This window comes from Bison bison, unplaced genomic scaffold, assembly GCF_000754665.1.
Source record: "Bison bison bison isolate TAMUID 2011002044 unplaced genomic scaffold, Bison_UMD1.0 scf7180017863702, whole genome shotgun sequence".
Taxonomy (NCBI): Eukaryota; Metazoa; Chordata; class Mammalia; order Artiodactyla; family Bovidae; genus Bison; species Bison bison.
In genome coordinates, this window is record NW_011494274.1 from 1,403,206 (window position 1) to 1,424,460 (window position 21,255).

At 41.3% G+C, this 21,255-nt stretch overlaps 1 protein-coding gene across 1 annotated transcript in view; it reads right to left on the bottom strand.

The window, feature by feature from the left end:
* LOC104983958 (von Willebrand factor A domain-containing protein 8-like) overlaps positions 1-21,255 on the bottom strand; it is a 186,721-nt gene that overhangs the window by 87,315 nt on the left and 78,151 nt on the right. The window contains exons 13-16 of the mRNA XM_010833524.1: positions 19,027-19,152; positions 17,450-17,559; positions 16,676-16,830; positions 9,892-10,087 (exon numbers count right to left, since the gene is read on the bottom strand). Of these exons, the coding sequence (XP_010831826.1) occupies positions 9,892-10,087; positions 16,676-16,830; positions 17,450-17,559; positions 19,027-19,152 (587 nt within the window). The remainder of the gene's footprint in view (positions 1-9,891; positions 10,088-16,675; positions 16,831-17,449; positions 17,560-19,026; positions 19,153-21,255) is intronic.

Here is a 21,255-nt window from a genome sequence, read left to right on the forward strand (position 1 = left end):
AGTTTAATTAGGTCCCATTTGTTTCTTTTTGTTTTTATTTCCATTACTCTAGCAGGTGGGTCATAGAGGATCTTGCTGTGATTTATGTCAAAGAGTGTTCTGTCTATGCTTCCCTCTAGGAGTTTTACATCTAGGTCTTTAATCCATTTTGAGTTTATCTGTGTGTGTGGTGTTAGGAAATGTTCTAATTTCATTCTTTTACATGTAGTTGTCCAGTTTTCCCAGCATCACTTATTGAAGATATTCTCTTTTCTCCATTATCTCATTAACATTTCTGATTAGAATGAGAAACCTAGAATGTCCACATTGAATTTGTCCAATGTAGTTTACAAAAGAATAAGAAGCTTGGCATTTGAATTTCCTGTTCGCAACTGAAGGTTTTCAAGACGGCCACCTGACAACCTCAACATCTCTCTTATTTATTCAACAAACATGGGTGAGCATCTCTACATGAAGCACTGAGGAAGAGGGGAAAAAGACGCGTGTGGTTCTTGACTTGTCTGAGGAGCCCACAGCATAAAGAAGAAAGTGCCCTTTTTTCTTTTCTTTGAAAAATAGAGGGGTGGGATGGGGTGGGAGGTGGGAAGGAGGTTCAAGAGGAAGGGGACACATGTACACCTATGGCTGATTCATGTTGATGTATGGCAGAAACCAACACAATATTGTAATGTGATTACCCTCCAATTAAATAAAAGCAAAAAAAAAAAAAATCATTGTGAGCCTTTAGGAACTTGGGAAGGATTCCAGGATGGGAAGCATAGCCCTGTGGTCCTGTGTGAGCCACGCATCTAGGCAAGAAGTGGTCCTAGGGGGCATACAGGGGCAGGAGGAAAGGAAGGTAGTGTCCAGGGACAGCAGGGGGTAAAGAAAGCCAGTTACTGTGGTAACCGGACCACCCGGCTGAATTGGCCATCCCCAGATGGCCATTCGTATAAAGCCAATATGCTTATCGTAAGTCATGCACTGCTGGGCACTGGAAACGCTGCCTGGGATATAAGGTCAGTCTTGGCCAAAGTTTTGCACCATATATCATTTTTGACAGATCCTCCCTCTAGGACCTAACTGAAGTGGGTTGAATTATTCATAGACCCTGGGTTCTTTGCCAAAAATGACCAGCTATTGAAGTAGTTGGGATGACTAGCTCTGCCTAGCTAATCGGTGCGTTTGGCCTGCCACTTACACGCGCTCTTCCATAAGCAGTAGCAGGAAGCTGCGCCACCACCACCGCTGCCTTTGGGCTTCCCACGAAAACAAAGAAAGCCAACTTATTTTAAATATCGTTTTTCCTACAGCCTTTTTTTTCTTCCCCCACTGTGCAAGTTAATTCCATGGCATAAAGAGGATGAGAAAATCCAATAGTGGCTCTGTCTGTTTCAGGGAGGAGAAAGCAAGAATGTTATTCTTCATGCTAAAAAGTATTTTCATGCATCAGAAAAGGCAATTAGTGGCTGAAAAGGACTTTAAGGGTGGTGGTAGGTTGCTTCCCAGGTAGCACTAGTGGTAAAGAACCTGCCTGCCAATGTAAGAGACATAAGAGATGCTGGTTCGCTGGGTCAGAAAGATCCCAATCCCCTGGAGGAGGGCATGGCAACCCACTCCAGTATTCTCGCCTAGACAATCCCAGGGACAGAGGAGCCTGGCAGGCTACGGTCCATAGGGTCCCAAAGACTTGGACACGACTGATGTGACTTAGCACAGTGATGGTGGTAATGGTAAGGCTTGAAAAATAATCAGAAGTGAAGTTTTCGGATTTGAAAATAAACCCGTGTAGAATATATGATTGAATTAAGGAAGTAAAAACCATGGCCAGATTTCCCTCCAAACTTAGCCAAATCCTTGTCTATCCATTTTAAATGTTTGAACACTGTAGAGAGGATGGAGGTTAAGTAAATTTCCATTACATTTGTAATCCAGGTGGATTTAGAAGAGAGGTATAAATTACATTTAGGGATTAGTTCCCTAACGATTAAAGGGAAGTCCTTGCCACAGTGTTCAGAGCACAGTTCCCATGAACAGTGGGGACAGCTTGGAGGCACAGCATCAAGGTTCAGAGGGGGTAGAAAAACTGTCAGGCAAAATAACCAAGAGCATTTTCAGAAGGAAGATGAAATTATATAAAAAATTCACTCCTTCGAGCAATGTAATTTGATGTATATGTGCTCCCTACTGTACTAGGTTTCAAGAACTTCTGTGTTCACAGATTCAAAGATTGGTGTGTGCCCTGTAATTGGGGTGATACCAAATCTTTGAATTTATTCAAAGTTCAAACAACGGCATGTTGCTTTCAATCAAGAGTCATTACTTTGTGTTTAAAGAGCTGAAGCCTATGATTTAAGGGGGTGGGGGAAGCTAACATATAACTAGAGGAAAAACGATTGGAAGAAAGAACTAAATGCCCCCCCCCAAGCCCCCGCCAATCTGCATCAACCACGAGTTACACCCTCTTTGTCAAAGCCACCAGGAGAGTAGCCTTTACAGCTTCTACTGATTTATTTAATAAAAGGCTTATTCACATGTGTTCCTGACTAATCAGGTGCCTGGACTGTATTTACTTGAAAAAATTAGTTTGAATTATCATCAGAGACCTAAAGGCTCACAGATTGAAGAGTCAAACAGGCTGAAAGAAAAAATCATCAGCCCCAATTCACGCCTCTCATACCTCACTTTCTACTACCAGAGATACTTTCAACTTTATAAACCTGTTTCTTTGGTGTTCACCTTTATCCTTCTGGTGCTGTCTTGATGTTTTACTTTTAGGCATTATTCATCAACTTCCCATCATGTAGGACGAGAGTTTAACTCTTTTTCACACACCCCCTTCCCCTGCGTGGGCGTCCCTGGTGGCTCAGTGGTAAAGAATCTACTTGCCAATGTAGGAGACCCAGGTTTGATCCCTGGGTCAGGAAGGTCCCCTGGGGAAGGAAATGGCAACCCACTCCAGTATTCTTGCCTACAGAATCCCATGGACAGAGGAGCCTGGTGGGCGGGCTACAGTCCATGGGGTCACAAAAGAATCTGACACAACTCACTGACTACACAAAAATTCCCTTGCCTAACACCCCATTTCCTATCCCCCAATGTATTTATGTGATACCTTGATGCCCTTTGAGTCTTCATATATATATGAAGGTCCGTATTGTCAGAGCCATGGTTTTTCCAGTAGTCATGTATGGCTGTGAGAGTTGGACCATAAAGAAGGCTGAGTGCCAATGAACTGATGCTTTTGAACTGTGGTGTTGGAGAAGACTCTTGAGAGTCCCTTGGACAGCAAAGAGATCAAGCCAGTCCATCCTAAAGGAAATCAACCCTGAATATTCACTGGAAGGACTGATGCTGAAGCTGAAACTCCAATACTTTGGCCACCTGATATGAAGAACCGACTCACTGGAAAAGACCCTGATGCTGGGAAAGATTGAAAGCAGGGAGAGAAGGGGGTGACAGAGTATCAAATGAGTAGATGGCATCATCGATTCAATGAACATGAGTTTGAGCAGATTCCGGGACATAGTGAAGGACAGCCTGGCGTGCTGCAGTTCAGGGGGTCATAAAGAGTCAGACACGAGTGAATGACTAAACAACAACAACAACAACAATCTCTATGGAACTCCCATTCATGTGCATTTTTTCTCCTCTGCTTAACCTGTCTTACATCAATTTAATTATCAGGCCAATCAAAAAACCCGAAGGGAAGAAGGGAAAAATTTCCCACCCCCACACCAAACTCTAGTCAGGCTTTTCTGAATCCTCCTCTCAGTTAGGTACACACTTTTGGCCTTCTATGTTCATCTAAGCATTGTCCAGTTTCAGCAAGAATAAAGTTCAGCTAGCTTAACCAGAAACCTCAACCTGGATATCTGGCAGAGTTCCTGATCCTCTGCTGCTGCTGCTAAGTCACTTCAGTCGTGTCTGACTCTGTGCGACCCCATAGACGGCAGCTCACCAGGCTCCGCCGTCCCTGGGATTCTCCAGGCAAGAACACTGGAGTGGGTTGCCATTTCCTTCTCCAATGCATGAAAGTGAAAAGTGAAAGTGAAGTCGCTCAGTCGCGTCCGACTCTTAGCGATCCCATGGACTGCAGCTTACTAGGCTCCTCCGTCCATGGGATTTTCCAGGGAAGAAAAACCCCACTGGAGTGGGGTGCCATTGCCTTCTCCGTCCTGATCCTCTACCATTTCCCAAATAAAGTCTGATCACCCCGGCCTGCCTGCAGCAGGGATCCTGTTAGGTTGATTTAGTCAGAATCCTCCATTACCTCTGATTCCCTCTTAGTAATTTTGCATCCACTCATCCCCACCAACAAAACTGAAGGATCTCTACTACCTGCTTTTAAGACAAACTATGAAGTAGTAATCAAGAGAGTATGGTGTTAATGAGGGGACAGACACAAAGATCAATTGAATACAAATGCAAACTCAGAAAGAAACACACATATGTCGTCAGTTGCTTTTCCACAGAGCTCCAAAGATAATTTAATGGAAAAAGGATAGTCTTTTCAGTAAATGATGTTAAACAATTGACTATTTCCATGAAAAACAATGAGCCTTAATCCACACCTTATACCATAAAGAAAATTAACTTGATCATATACTAATGCATATATACAGAATCTAGAAAGACGGTACCAAAGAATTTATCTGCAGGCCAGGAGTGGAGAAACAGACATAGAGAATAAACTTATGGGCATGGGGAGACGGGAGGAGAGGGTGAGATGTATAGAGAGAGTAACATGGAAACTTACATCACCATATGTAAAATAGATAGCCAACGGGAATTTGCTGTATGGCTCAGGGAACTCAAACAGGGGCTCTGTATCAACCTAGAGGGGTGGGATGGGGAGGAAGATGAGAGGGAGGTTCAAGAGGGAGGGGACATATGTACACCTACGGCTGATTCATGTTGAGGTTTGACAGAATGCAACAAAATTCTGTAGAGCAATTATCTTTCAATTTAAAAATAAATTAATTGAAAACATTAACCTACAGTATAAATCTAAGTGCAAAATCTAGAAATATGAAATCTGTAAAAGAAAATGGGAAATTTGGGCCTGTCACCAAAATGGAAGAATATGTTTGGAAAACATGTATCTGATATATCAGACTTGTATCTAGACTATATAAACCCAAGTACTCAAAAAAATCATTAAAAAGAAAGCAAGTAACCCAGTTCAGAAAGTGGGCAAAGGATCTGAAGAGACATTTCACTAAAGAAGATAGACATGAAAAGATGCTCAACATCATGTGGGACTAGGGAAAATGCAGATTAAAATCACAATGAGATATTCAGCAATAAAAAGGAGCAAACAACTGGTACATACAATGTAAATTATTTGCAAACATATAATATTAAGTGAAAGAAACCAGACTCGAAGTGCCACATACTGTGTGATTCCATTTATGTGACATCCTGAAAAACGCAAATGAATAAGGGCAGAAAAAAGATGAGTGAGGGGTTGGGGGTAGGGCTTGATGGCAGAGTGGCATAGGGGAGGTTTAGGGGAGATGGAACTGTTCACTGTCAGTTATGGTGATGGTTACACAACTGGATGTGTTGTGAAGCTCACAGCACTATACACCAAAACAGTGAATTTTACTGTTTGTAAACTGGACCTTACATCACCAGATGGTCAATACCAAAATCAGACTGATTATATTCTTCGCAGCCAAAGATGGAGAAGCTCTATACAGTCAACAAAAACAAGACCAGGAGCTGACTGTGGCTCAGATCATGACCTCATTATTGTTAAATACAGACTTAAATTGAAGAAAGTAGGGAAAACCACTAGATCTTTCAGGTATGACCTAAATCAAATCCCTTATGACTACACAGTAGAAGTGAGAAACAGATTTAAGGGATTAGATCTGATAGACAGAGTGCCTGATGAACTATGGATGGAGGTATGTGACATTGTACAGGAGGCAGTGAATAAGGCCATTCCCATGAAAAAGAAATGCAAAAAGGCAAAATGCTTGTCTGAGGAGGCCTTACAAAAAGCTGAGAAAAGAAGAGAAGCAAGAAGCAAAGGAGAAAAGGAAAGATATAGTCATTTGAATGCATAGTTCCAAAGAATACCAAGGAGAGATAAGAAAGCCTTCCTCAGCGATCAATGCAAGAAATAGAGGAAAACAATAGAATGGGAAAGACTAGAGATCTCTTCAAGAAAATTAGAGATACCAAGGAAACATTTCATGCAAAGATGGGCTCAATAAAGGACAGAAATGGTATGGACCTAATAGAAGCAGAAGATATTAAGAAGAGGTGGCAAGAATACACAGAAGAACTACACAAAAAGATCTTCATGACCCAGATAATCACGATGGTGTGATCACTCACCTAGAGCCAGGCATCCTGGAATACGAAGTCAAGTGGGCCTTAGGAAGCATCACTACAAACAAAGCTAGTGGAGGTGATGGTATTCCAGTTGAGCTATTTCAAATCCTAAAAGATGATGCTGTGAAAGTGCTGCACTCAATATGCCAGCAAATTTGGAAACCTCAGCAGTGGCCAAAGGACTGGAAAAGGTCAGTTTTCATTCCAATCCCAAAGAAAAGCAATGCCAAAGAATGTTCAGTTGCACTCATTGCACATGCTAGCAAAGTCATGCTCAAAATTCTCCAAGCCAGGCCTCAACAGTATGTGATGTTCAAGCTGGTTTTAGAAAAGGCAGAGGAACCAGAGATCAAATTGCCAAAATCTGTTGGATCATCAAAAAAGCAACACAGTTCCAGAAAAAATGTTTACTTCTGCTTTATCGACTATGCCACAGTTTGATCACAACAAACTGTGGAAAATTCTTCAAGAGATGGAATACAAGACCACCTTACCTGCCTCCTGAGAAATCTGTATGCAGGTCAAGAAGCAAGAGTTAGAACTGGACGTGGAACAACAGACTGCTTCCAAATTGGGAGGGGGAGTATAGTATATCAAGGCTGTATATTGTCACCTTGCTTATTTAACTTCTATGCAGAGTACATGATTAGGAACGCTGGGCTGGATGAAGCACAAGCTGGAATCAAGATTGCCGGGAGAAACATCAATAACCTCAGATACGCAGTTGACAACACCCTTATGGCACAAAGCAAAAAAGAACTAAAGAGCCTCTTGATGAAAGTGAAAGAGGAGAGTGAAAAAGTTGGCTTAATACTCAAGATTCAGAAAACTAAGATCATGGCATCTGGTGCCATCACTTCATGGCAGATAGATGGGGAAACAATGGAAAGAGTGAGAGACTTTATTTTCTTGGGCTCCAAAATCACTGCAGATGGTGATTGCAGACATGAAATTAAAAGACGCGTCTTCCTTAGAAGAAAAGCTATGACCAGCCTAGAGAGCATATGGCAGAAAGTGAAGAAGAATTAAACAGCCTCTTGATGAAAGTGAAAGAGAGTGAAAAAGTTGGCTTACAGCTCAACATTTAGAAAACCAAAATCATGGCATCCGGTCCCATCACTTCATGGCAAATAGATGGGGAAACAGTGGAAACAGTGTCAGACTTTATTTTTTCGGGCTCCAAAATCACTGCAGATGGTGACTGCAGCCATGAAATTAAGACACTTATCCTTGGAAGGAAAGTTATTACCAACCTAGACAGCATGTTAAAAAGCAGAGACATTACTTTGCCAACAAAGGTCCGTCTAGTCAAGGCTATGGTTTTTCCAGTAGTCATGTATGGATGTGAGAGTTGGACTATAAAGAAAGCTGAGTGCCAAAGAATTGATGCTTTTGAACTGTGGTGTTGGAGAAGACTCTTGAGAGTCCACTGGACAGCCAGGAGGTCAAGCCAGTCCATCCTAAAGGAAATCAACCCTGAATTTTCACTGAAAGGACTGATGCTGAAGCTGAAACTCCAATACTTTGGCCACCTGATGCGAAGAGCTGTCTCAGTGGAAAAGACCCTGATGCTGGGAAAGATTGAAGGAAGGAGGAGAAGGGGACGACAGAGGATGAGATGGTTGGATGGCATCACCAACTCAATGCACATGAGTTTGAGCAAGCTCCGGGAGTTGGTGATGGACAGGGAAGCCTGGTGTGCTGCTGTCCATGTGGTCGCAAGGAGTCAGGACACGACTGAGTGACTGAACTGACGGAACTGAAACTGGACCTTAATAAGAACAAATGAGAGCAATAAAACACTTTAAAAACAACACTTTGTTTGACGTGTGGGGAATGGGGGTGGGGCAAGGGAAGAAGGAAGAGGGAATGTGGTCCTCAGGCTACCGCAGTGTTACAGTGCAAAATGGTGGTGATGCTGGGTGTCGGAGACAGAACTGTGGACGAGGGGCTGGAGATCAGATCAGCTTACCTGGTGACTCAGCTGGTAAAGAATCTGTCTGCAATGCGGGAGACCTGGGTTCAATCCCTGGTTTGGGGAAATCCTCTGGAGAAGGGAAAGGCTACCCACTCCAGTGTTCTGGCCTGGAGAATTCCATGGACTGTATATAGTCCATGGGATCGAAAGGGTCAGACACGACTGAGTGACTTTCACTTTCACTTTAAAGGTTGTATCAAAAAGAGATCGCAACTGATGACGGGATAAATGTGGAGGATGAGGGAGAAGTATCAGGGTTGATCCCCAGGTTTCTGGGTAGAGGAGCTGCACTGAATTTTGGTATAGAATTTCTTGTCATTCCTGTGGTGCTCTGTCATGCCTCTGCATTTTCACGTGGACTTCTCTCTTTCAGGAACAACTGCTTCATTGATTCCCTCCCATTCATCTTTCAAGAATCAGCTCAGAATCACAAACTTGGGTTGTAAGCCTCTTCTTTGTGTTTATAGGTCATCTTGTGAATATTCCTATTGCACTGAACAGCAACTGTCAGTGCATTAATAAAAAACATTCTAAGGAAATGGCAATTTATTTGGAAGGAACTAATTGTAACATTATCACATAACCAGGACTTTTTGAACCCAGTAATAGATTATCACGACAGGTTTAGTGTCATATTTATGAAGTCCACACTAATGTAATGAATGTAAACACAGGAAAATATTACTGCCACTAGGATGCAAATGAAAGTCAGCGGCTCAAGGATCAACCATATTCATAACTATCCTTTACAGTGAAAGCCAGTGTTGTTCAGTGAGAACGGCTATGGCCTTGGGTTGGAAGACGCTGGCACAAATCTGGGCTCTGCTGTCCACTGATGGGGTGACCTCAGCAAGTTATTTCACCTCTCTGTATCAGTTTCTTGGCATATGAATTTGAGAGTACAAAATGAAACAATGGGACTTTGAAAATTAAATGAATTTCTATGAGGGAAAGTGACCGGTGTAGGAACTGGCACATGTTATGCAGTAAGAAAGGTAGGTTGACTTTGAGAGCACTGGGAAGTGAATAAGACTGGCCTTTAGTCACAGGAGTTTAACACAAAAGTCAGGCCCTATAATCTATGGCCTTGTGTGTGCGTGCATAGTCACATCAGTCGTGTCTGACTCTTTTCACCTCTATGCTCTGTAGCCTGCCAGGCTCCTCTGTCCATGGGATTCTCCCGGCAAGAATACTGAAGCTGGTTGCCATGCGCTCCTCCAGGGGATCTTCCAGACCCAGGGATCCAACCCACACCTCTTCTATCTCCTGCAGTGGCAGATGCGTTCTTCACCACTAGCACCATCATTCTACGCCTTATGTTCTAATAACTTTTAAGTCTCTGTGAAAACATGGTCTAAGTAAGGTTACTGCATAGACTGCAGTGCCAATGAGTTCTAACAGCAGAGGGTACAATCATGCGCTGTAACAAGTTTAGTGTAAACGTTCTGAGCACATGTAAGGCTTTTTAGCTACTAAACTGTTAGAATTATTCGTAAGTATAGAAAGATAATGATAAGTTAAATGTTCCTATCAAAACCAACTACCTTTGACTACCATGATAAATTAGGAATTGTTAAATATCTTACCTTTTGGGTAGATGTCTTGTAGAGGGACTTCTCCTGGGGGCAAAATCCTGACTATCTGATTAGTATCCAAAAGAGTCACACAATTGCTCTGTTTCGCGGTTCCACTTTTCTTCTTTCCTCCATAGAATGTTGTATCAGTGACTCTTGATTTACTCAAAGATGATGGCCTTTTCCAAGAATAAACTTCACTAGGTGACTAAAAGGAAAAAGAGAGATTCAAGCACTGAAATACTATAAACTACACTCACAACTTTACAGTGCAGTCCTTTAAGCAGATGCCAGTGGTAAACTTATATTCCACAAACATAAGAAAATCAAATTATTCTTTAACCTTTCTTAATGCAGAAGATAGTTCCTTTATTGATAATCATAATTTTCAGACAAGTGTAAAGTATACAACATATTTTTTATTTTGAAATGAATTATAACTAAAACGAGGGAATATAAGAGTATAGTTGGGCTTCCCAGGTGGCCTTAGAAAGAAGCTGCCTGCCAATGCAGGCAACATAAGAGACCTGGATTCTATCCACAGGTCAGGAAGATTACCAGGAAGAGGGCATGACAACCCACCTCAGTATTCTTGCCTGGAGAATCCCATGAACAGAGGAGCCTGGTGGGCTATAGTCCATAAGGTCGCAAAGAGTTGGACACGACTGAAGAGACTTAGCACAACAGTATCAGTTCGGTTCAGTTGTTTAGTTGTGCCTGACTCTTTGTGACCCCATGGACTGCAGCAAGCCAGGCTTTCCTGTCCATCACCAGCTCCCGGAGTTGCTTCAGTTCATGTTCATCGAGTCAGTGATGCCATCCAACCATCTCATCCTCTGTCGTCCCCTTCTTCTCCTGCCTTCAATCTTTCCCAGCATCAGGAACTTTTCCAGTGAGTCAATTCTTCGCATCAGGTGGCCAAAGTATTGGAGTTTAGCTTCAGCATCAGTCTTTCCCATGAATATTTAGAACTGATCTCCTTTAGGATGGACTGGTTGGATCTCCTTGCAGTCCAAGGGACTCTCAAGAGTCTTCTCCAACACCACAGTTCAAAAGCATCAATTCTTCTGTGCTCAGCTTTCTTTATGGCCTAACTCTCACATCCATACATGACCACTGGAAAAACCATAGCCTTGACTAGACAGACCTTTGATGGTAAAGTAATGTCTCTGCTTTTTAATATGCTGTCTAGGTTGGTCATAACTTTTCTTCCAAGGAGCAAGCGTCTTTTACTTTCATGTCTGCAGTCAACATCTGCAGTGATTTTGGAGCCCAGAAAAATAAACTCTCTCACTCTTTCCATTGTTCCCCCATCTATTTGCCATGAAGTGATGGGACTGGATGTGATGATCTTAGTTTTCTGAATGTTGAGTATTGAGCCAGCTTTTTCACTCTCCTCTTTCACTTTCATCAAGAGGCTCTTCACTTTCTACCATAAGGGTGGTATCATCTGCATATCTGAGGTTATTGATGTTTCTCCTGGCAATCTTGATTCCAGCTTGTGCTTCATCCAGTCTGGCATTCTGCATGATGTACTCTGCATATAAGTTAAATAAGCAGGGTGACAATACACGGCCTTGACGTACTCCTTTCTCAATTTGGAACCAGTCTGTTGTTTCATGTTCAATTCCTACTCTTGTTTCTTGACCTCCATACAGATTCCTCAGGAGGCAGGTAAGGCGGTCTGGTATTCCCATTTCTTTCAGAATTTTCCACAGTTTGTTGTGATCAAACTGTGGCACAATCAATAGAGCAGAAGTAGATGTTCTTCTGGAACTCTGTCACTTTTTCGATAAACCAGCGAATGCTGGCAATTTGATCTCTGGTTCCTCTGTCTTTTCTAAATCCAGCTTGAACATCTGGAAGTTCATGGTTCACGTACTGTGGAAGCCTGGCTTGGAGAATTTTGAGCATGACTTTGCTAGAGTGTGAGACGAGTGCAATTGCACAGTAGTTTGAGCATTCTTTGGCATTGCCTTTCTTTGGGATTGGAGTGAAAACTGACCTTTTTCCAGTCCTATGGCCACTGCTGAGGTTTCCAAGTTTGCTGGCATATTGAATGCAGCACTTTCACAGCATCATCTTTTAGGATTTGAAATAGCTCAACTGGAATTTCATCATCTCCACTAGCTTTGTTCATAGTGATGCTTCCTAAGGCCCACTTGACTTCATATTCCAGGATGTCTGGCTCTAGGTGAGTGATCACACCATCGTGGTTATCTGGGTCCTGAAGCTCTTTTTTGTACAGTTCTTCTATGTATTCTTGCCACCTCTTCTTAATATCTTCTGCTTCTATTAGGTCCCTACCATTTCTGTCGTTTATTGTGCCCATCTTTGCATGAAATGTTCCTTTTGTATCTCTAACTTTCTTGAAGAGGTCTCTAGTCTTTCCCATTCTGTTGTTTTCCTCTATTTCTTTGCTTTGATCACTCAGGAAGGCTTTCTTATCTCTCCTTGCTATTCTTTGAAACTCTGCATTCAAATGGTATCTCTTTCCTTTTCTCCTTTGTGTTTCGCTTCTCTTCTTTTCTCAGCTTTTTGTAAGGCCTCCTCAGATAACCATTTTGCCTTTTTGCACTTCTTTTTCTTGGGGATGGTCTTGATCACTGCCTCGTGTACAATGTCCTGAAACTCCATCCATAGTTCTTCAGGCACTCTGTCAGATCTAATGTCTTGAATCTTTTTGTCACTATTTGCCACTTTGGCACAACACTATAGTTAATTTAAATAAATAACTATTTTAAATGGAAAATGCTGAGTGCATCCACTAACTGGCATAAGGAACAGTATCACCATTATTTCTCAAGCACCTTGGAGGCCCCCTTCCCAATCATGTCTCTTTCATCTCTCCTAGACATTAACTCTCTTGGAATTTTTTATCATTTTTTTTCTCTTGCTTTACTTAATTTTTTTTCAAAACGTATCTATTTATTTGGCTGTGTCAGGTCTTATTGTCCCACTTGGGATCCTCTTCTGTGGTGAAAGGACTCTCTAGTTGTGCAAAGGCTCAAGAACTCATGGGCTCAATAGCTCCGCGGCAAGTGGGATCTTAACTCCCCAACCAGGGCTTGAACCCTCATCCACTACATTGCAAGGCAGACTCTTAATCACTGGACCACCAGGCAAGTCCCTCTTGCTTTACTTTAAATTTTTTACCGTATATATTTATCCTTCTCTACTCTCAAATCAAAGATATTCTCCTATACATTTGCTAAACATTTTGAGGTTTTTCGTCTCACTTTTAATTCCTTAATCCCTAAGGAAATATTTTGTAAGTGGTATGAGGCTATGATCCATGCTCATCCTTTTTTGTCCATGGAGAGTAACTGTCCAAATATCATCAACCTTTGCCCACTGATGAGCACTGGTATGGGAAAGCAGTTCCGTATGCGTATGGATCTATCTGTTTCTAGGCATTGCATTCTGTTTCACTGTGTATTTTTCTACTCCTGTGGCCTATGCTACATGGTCTTAGTTACTTGGGTTTTATAATAAGCCTTGAAATTTAGAGGGCAAGTACCTCTGCCTTTTATTCTGGTTCTTCTTCAGAAAGGTCTTATTGTTTGCCCTTTCTCTTCCATAAGACTGTGAGAGTTGATTTGCGTTGGATTTGCACTGCATCCTTGTCAGTACTTGGTATGTCCTGGCACTTAGTCCCTCAGTGATGTCTGACTCTTTGCAATCCCATAGACTGTAGCCCACCAGGCTCCTCTGTCCACAGATTCTCCAGGCAAGAATACTGGAGTGGGTTGCTATTTCCTTCTCCAGGGGATCTTCCCGACCCAGGGATCCAACTCGCATTTCCAGCGTCTTCTGCATTGGCAGGGGGGATTCTTTATCCCTGACTTAGTGGGACTAATTAACCACTGAGTTAGTGGGACTTTCTTATGCATAATACTTGGTACTTGGTATTGTGGGTGTTAATTTTTTTTTTAATTTTAGCTATTCTAATAGGCAGTAGGGTAGTAGTACTATCTCATAGTGGTTTTAATTTGCATTTCCCTAATGACTAATGAACATCTTTTTATATACTCAATTACCATCCTTTTATCCTCTGTAGTAAAGAGTCTGTCCAAGTCTTTTGCCCACTTTTTAAAAAATACATTCACCTCCAATTTTATTTTTATATCTACTTAAATACATTGAAAACCATGAGTCCACTCAGATGCATCCAATTCCTAACCAACCTCTACAGGACTCATTCTAGTTTTCTTTCCTGCTGCATCTGTAACTCCCTTCTCAAACAGAGAGAAACCTAGACTTCATTATCTTTAACATAGTTACTTTTTTGCTGAGTTCCACTGTATATGACTCAGCTCCTATCTCCACCACTAACTTCCTCTTCCAGGCAAATGCCCCCTGCACTCTGCTTGGTCCTTATAGCCCGCACTGAGCTACGTTCATGCATCAGTGAAGTCTTCACCTCACTGGGGCCCCCGCATTCCACACCAGCCTGCCCCTTCATGGTGATGCCATTCATCCTGGCTGGACCTGACTCCCATCACCAGCTGTCCCTCCCTCCCCGACTATGGATATCTTTTTCACCTGCTCAGGCTCTGACCTCTGACACCTCACACAGGTCCTCCCTTTGCTCATTTTTTATACTAGATTATTTGTTTCATCACTCTTGAGTTTTAAGAAATCTTTATGTACTTTGGATACCAGTCCTTTGTTGGATATGTGATTTGCCAATATTTTCTCCCAGTCTGTAGATTGTTTTTTAATTCTCCTCACAGTGTCTTTTTACAGAGTGGAAGCTTTTGATTTTGATGAAATTCAATTTATTAAAATTTTTAATGGCTCACGTCTAAGATGCTCAGTACAGTGTTTAGTAGAAGTGGTGGTAATGGGTATCCTTGTCTTACTCTTGATATTAAAAGGAATGCTTTTAACATTTCACTTTTGAGGGTTCACTAAGACACTTGCTAAAGATTTTTATGGCCATTTGGTAGTAGGATAAGAAAATTATAATAAGTTTACAATAATTCAGGTGCCTCTGATAATGCTGTAAAACGTTAATAAGAGATGACATACCCTTTTGTTGATAGTTTTATGAAGAATCAAATGAAAATCACATAAAGGTAGAAAGACACTGTGGTATAAAAAGACATGAGTTTGAAGGCCAGTCATTCTTGAGCTCAAATCACAGCTTCCTTACTCAATATCTTTGTGGCCTGGGGGAATAGATCCTCTCTGTTTTTATTGTTTCATCTATAAAACCTTGTGGAATTGTCATAAAAATTAATGATCATGTATGAAAGGGTTTAAAATAGTGCAATGCCTGGCTTGTATTGGGGGTCTCAAAAATATGACTGCTCTCATAAAATGCCGAAAGGTTGTCTAACTGACTCTAATCCTTCATTAAACAAAAATTCATGAACATCTTCTACATGGTGGGTACTAAATACAGGGAATAGAGCTTTTAATTTAACAAGGTCTCTAGCCTATAATCTACAAAGGACTTCTAGAGGGTCAATACTAACATTACCTTATACTCAGCTTTCTTACCTTTTTACAGTGACATTATATTTCTATGTCAATTTCTTCAATCAAAAGACCAATTTTTTAAAACAGCTCCACCTTCAGAAAAGCAGATCCAGTATTTTCTCTACTGACCCCAGCAAGCATTTGTGGCAAGCATATTAAACACAACTCTTCATTTAATCAAGCCTGCTGTATTCCAACAACATGTTTCATTTTCAGTTATATAACCCACAGCAAATGTTTTTTGCTTGATAATTAGGCAGACATATGGCAAAGTCCTAAGCCACATATTATCCACTGGGTTTTGGATTTCAAAAGTCTTAAACCCTGAAGTACTCATCATTCATTAATCACATTAAAATTTTGAGATATGCGAGACTGGTGTACTATTAAGCAGAGCCAATATTTTATCTTTAAGTGATTCTATCACTCCACCTAAAAGCTACAAAGAAAATTATGAAAATTAAATATTTAATCAAAACACACAGAGCTACATCTAAGGTTATTAGATGGCAACTTGGACTGAAATAACCTATTTTATCTTCTCACATTTCCTTCAGGGGAAGATGGTGCCTATTTTCTTGAAGTCGATTACAAACAGCCCCTTCTTTATAATAGTAAATAATAGCAGAAGGATCCATTTAAAAGCAAATTAAATTGAGACTACCAGCATTATAGTATAAGCTGGATGCTGCAAAGATATAAGTCAGAGCAAAACTCAGTGGAAAGTGAATTGTATTCATGAGTGTTGAAAAATTTCATCTACAGTAATGAGGTTCAACATATTTCCCCTTAAAAGTTCTAGAAGAAATGTTACCTCGTTAGTCTCAAATTGTCCCTCTTGACAGGATATAAAGTGACTGTCAGTAGGTTACATATATATCTGCCCCATGAACTCTCATGTATGAAGAATATTAGTTTTCCTTTACTAAATTATATAGTTGCATTACACTTGAAATGTTAATTTTTAAAAAGCAATGAACCTATATAGAATGCATTTTTAAATGACTGGTCTCGAAAATGAATGTTGATCGGAAAGTGAAAGTGAAAGTGAAGTCACTCAGTCGTGTTCGACTCTTTGCGACCCCGTGGACTGTAGCCCACCAGGCTCCTCTGTCCATTGGATTTTCCAGGCAAGAATACTGGAGTGGGTTACCATTTCCTTCTCCAGGGCATCTTTCCGACCCAGGGATCAAACAATGTTCACCAAAAAATCATTACACTTTTAATTACCCTCAAATAGGTTTATAAAGCTTAGGCCAAAGTGAGGGGAAGAAATAGTTACTCAATAATTTAAAAAATTTAAGCTTACCATGAGATCTGGGAAACCAACAACAATTGTAGCATAACTATTCTTATCTGAGAGAATTCGGTTTGGAGAGGAAATCTTTTGTCCCACAGCTGAACTCAGATTTTCAGATGACAGTTGATCACTTGAAATTGTATGAGGTATGCTGCGGTCTGTTTCTGAAAAGTATCAGAGAAACATTAAACACCATATGCCCCTAAATTGCTCCAGGAATTAATTTTTGCAAGATTTCATTCTCACCAACTCAAACAGAAAAGCATAAATTAAAAAAGAGAAAATGCTTTCAATTACACTCATGGCTTTTTGTCTGAGAAGACTCAGTTTTCACATCTTGGTATCTTCTCATTTACGGAATTCAAATTTTTATTAGCAATAAAGATTAATATTGACAGTACTGCAGAAAGAGGTAAAACTGACCTGGTTGGTTAGCAATGGTATATTTCAGATTTTTTTCCTTAAGTACTTTTCACACCACCCCCAAAAACTGTGATGAATAAAGTAGAAATTCTGATGTTCTGTGTTAAAAAGAAATGATGCAATCCTAAAATAGACTTGAAACCTACATATATATAAACATTCTGACTTGTCAAAAATATGCAAAGACAGAACTTAAAAGATGATGGATTCTTCCCTACTGTTTCTAGGGCAGTGACTAAGTTTTCTCTTCTGTATAAAGCTAACATATGTTGATTTGACTGTATTTAAATGATCCTAGAGGAGAGTATGTAATCAAGTGGGCACCTGCACAGCCGCATACATACAGAGCACAGTACTTACCTTGCATGACTCCAAACCCTGGGCTAGGAAGCTCCTCCTGCAACACATACAACTGGCAAACCCCACTGTCCTTAGATTCGATGTGTGCAGGTGTAGTTAAAAGATATTTCCTGTAAACAAACAAAATACCTAAGTGAATGAACAGTCTTTCCTTTTCTCATAACTGTGAGACCAGACTAGGAAAAATCAGAGCTTTTCCCTCCCAGGGCCTCTTTTTCATACTGTGAGTATAATCTGCAGTTTCAGAGTTTTATCGTGAATTTAAAAAATAACTTCTTAACGCTGTATAAAGTTGTTGCTGTTGCTCAGTAGCTAAGTCGTGTCCGACTCTTTGTGACCCCACGGACTGAAGAACGCCAGGTTCCTCTGTCCTCCACTATCTCCTAAAGTTTGCTCAGATTCATGTCCACTGAGTCGGTAATGCTATCTGACCATCTCATCCTCTGTTGCCCCATTCTCCTTTTGCCATAATAACAATGCAGTCATAAATGTGAACTAAAAACCTAACGCTTCCTATAAGAGGAAAGGCTAGTAAAAAAAAAGAAAATTAAAAAAGCAACTCGAAAGAGACATTCCATACCATCATGGAGCCTGCTGTTAATATGACTGATCAGCCAGTAAGAGGGAACTCGGCCTCAGATTTGTGACCAGTACCAGCTTCCCTGGTGACTCAGCAGTAACGATCTGCCTGCAATGCAGGAGATGAGGATTTGAGCCCTGGGACAGGAAGATCCCTCGAGAAGGAAATGGCAACCCACTCTAGCACTCTTTCCTGGGAAATCCCATGGACAGAGGAGCCTGGCGAGATACAGTCCTTAGGGTCACAAACTTAGTTGACTAAACAACAACAAGGGACAGAAGCCCTCACTGCTACAATTCCCTTGCTTTACTTATTTGTGTAGTTGCCAAAACAGGGATGTATAAGTAGCTGGGAATCTTTTGCATCAGGACACTTCTGCTTGTCCGCAGAGGAGCAGAAAATCTGCATGGGGCCAGGAGAAGCGACACATGAGGGAGCAGACCTCAAGACTTACTGTGCACCCTAGTTACGCTAAGCGCACAGAAAGTCCTTTCATCAAGAAGCGCACAGTCCAGTGGAGGGGGCAACACAAAACACAAACATAACCAAGTAAGAGCAGGCAAGAGGAAGCGAAGAAGAAACTTCTCAGGGGTGCAGTCTGTGAAGTTCCAAAAATCAACGGCATTTGGGTGGAGACCATGGCCCTTTGAAGAAAAGATGATCGGAAAATCTATTTTGAAGTACTGGCGAGAATACAGAGAATACAGTGAAATGCTCGGTGTGCTAATAGGAAAAAGCCCAAAGAAAGATGGATAAATATAAAATATTATAAAAGTCATTATGCTTTTACTGTTAAGTTCAAGGTCATCATCTGAAACAAACTTTGATAATTTACACTATGAAGCGACATTTCAGTGACATTTAAATTTTCCCCTCCCCTCTTCTTTCACCTGCCAAATACAGAAAAGTTAAAAGACAGACACAGGAAGATAGAGCTATATATAAGGATGCCGGAAAACTGAGCGCACTCCATGAGGTGCTATGTAGATCTACTCACTGATTTGTTTTACTCTCCACCAGAAGCCATTTGTCTTCTGCTACGAGAAAAACCGTCTGGAGGTTGATGGGAAGCGAGATGGTGTGAGTTCGCCCTTCTAGAACATCCAGCACAGCGAGGGTGTTCCTGAAAAAAAGAAAAGAAAAATAAAACTCCGTGAAAGGAAATGGTGAGGATATTGGTTGAGTAACCATAGCATAATCATGATATATTGGGTGTCCCTGGTGGCTAAGATGGTAAAGAATCTGCCTGCAGTGCACAAGACCTGGATCCGATCCCTGGGTTGGGATTCATGATATATTACAAAACCCTAAAAACAATATTTTTAAGACTAGATGATAACATAGAAAAATGTTAGTTGAGAAAATAGAGATACAAAACATTAAACTATGTAAAGGCTTCCATAAGATTTCAAAATGGGAAGTGACAGCCACTATGCTAGTACTCACTGTTTATCTAATTATGAGCACTGTTTTTTTATGTGTGTTTTTCAATGTTCTGCAATGTGGGATAAGGTACTTTTAGAATAAAATAATACTAATTTGGTTACATTTAGTTTACAATAAGCCAGAGTAAAGCACCTGGCTACCAATGCAGGAGACATACAGACTCAGGTTCTATCCCTGGGTCAAGAAAATCCCCTGGAGAAAGAAATGGCAACCCACTCCAGTATTCGTTCCTGGGAAATCCCATGGACAGAGGAACCTGGTGGGTTACGGGCCATGAGTCGCACAAGGTCAGACACGACTGAAACAACTTCAGTTCAGTCGCTCAGTTGCGTCCAACTCTTTGCAACCCCATGAATCACAGCATGCCAGGCCTCCCTGTCCATCACCAACTCCCGGAGTACACTCAAACTCATGTCCATTGAGTCGGTGATGCCATCCAGCCATCTCATCCTCTGTCGCCCCCTTCTCCTCCTGCCCCCAATCCCTCCCAGCATCAGAGTCTTTTCCAATGAGTCAACTCTTCCCATGAGGTGGCCCAAGTACTGGAGTTTCAGCTTCAGCATTAGTCCTTCCAATGAACACCCAGGACTGATCTCCTTTAGGATGGACTGGTTGGACCTCCTTGCAGTCCAAGGGACTCTCAAGAGTCTTCTCCAACACCACAGTTCAAAAGCATCAATTCTTCAGCGCTCAGCTTTCTTCACAGTCCAACTCTCACATCCGTACATGACCACTGGAAAAACCATAGCCTTGACTACACGGACTTTGTTGGCAAAGTAATGTCTCTGCTTTTGAATATGCTGTCTAGGTTGGTCATAACTTTCCTTCTAAGGAGTAAGCGTCTTTTAATTTCATGGCTGCAATCACCATCTGCAGTGATTTTGGAGCCCCAAAAAATAAAGTCTGTCACTGTTTCCACTGTTTCCCCATCTATTTCCCATGAAGTGATAGGACCAGATGCCATGATCTTTGTTTTCTGAATGTTGAGCTTTAAGCCAACTTTTCCACTCTCCTCTTTCACTTTTCTCAAGAGGCTTTTGAGTTTCTCTTCACTTTCTGCCATAAGGGTGGTGTCATCTGCATATCTGAGGTTATTGATATTTCTCCCAGCAACCTTGATTCCAGCTTGTGCTTCTTCCAGTCCAGCTTTTCTCATGATGTACTCTGCATATAAGTTAAATAAACAGGGTGACAATATATGGCCTTGACGTACTCCTTTTCCTATGTGGAACCAGTCTGTTGTTCCATGTCCAGTTCTAACTGTTGTTTCCTGACCTGCATACACATTTCTCAAGAGGCAGGTCAGGTGGTCTGGTATTGCCATCTCTTGAAGAATTTTCCACAGTTTATTGTGATCCACACAGTCAAAGGCTTTGGCATAGTCAAAAAAGCAGAAATAGATGTTTTTCTGGAACTCTCTTGGTTTTTCCATGATCCAGCGGATGTTGGCAATTTGATCTCTGGTTCCTCTGCCTTTTCTAAAACCAGCTTGAACATCTCTGAGTTCATGGTTCACATATTGCTGAAGCCTGGCTTGGAGAATTTTGAGCATTACTTTACTAGCATGTGAGATGAGTACAATTGTGCGGTAGTTTGAGCATTCTTTGGCATTGCCTTTCTTTGGGATTGGAATGAAAACTGACCTTTTCCAGTCCTGTGGCCACTGCTGAGGTTTCCAAATTTGCTGGCATATTGAGTGCAGCACTTTCACAGCATCATCTTTCAGGACCTGAAATAGCTCAACTGGAATTCCATCACCTCCACTAGCTTTGTTTGTAGT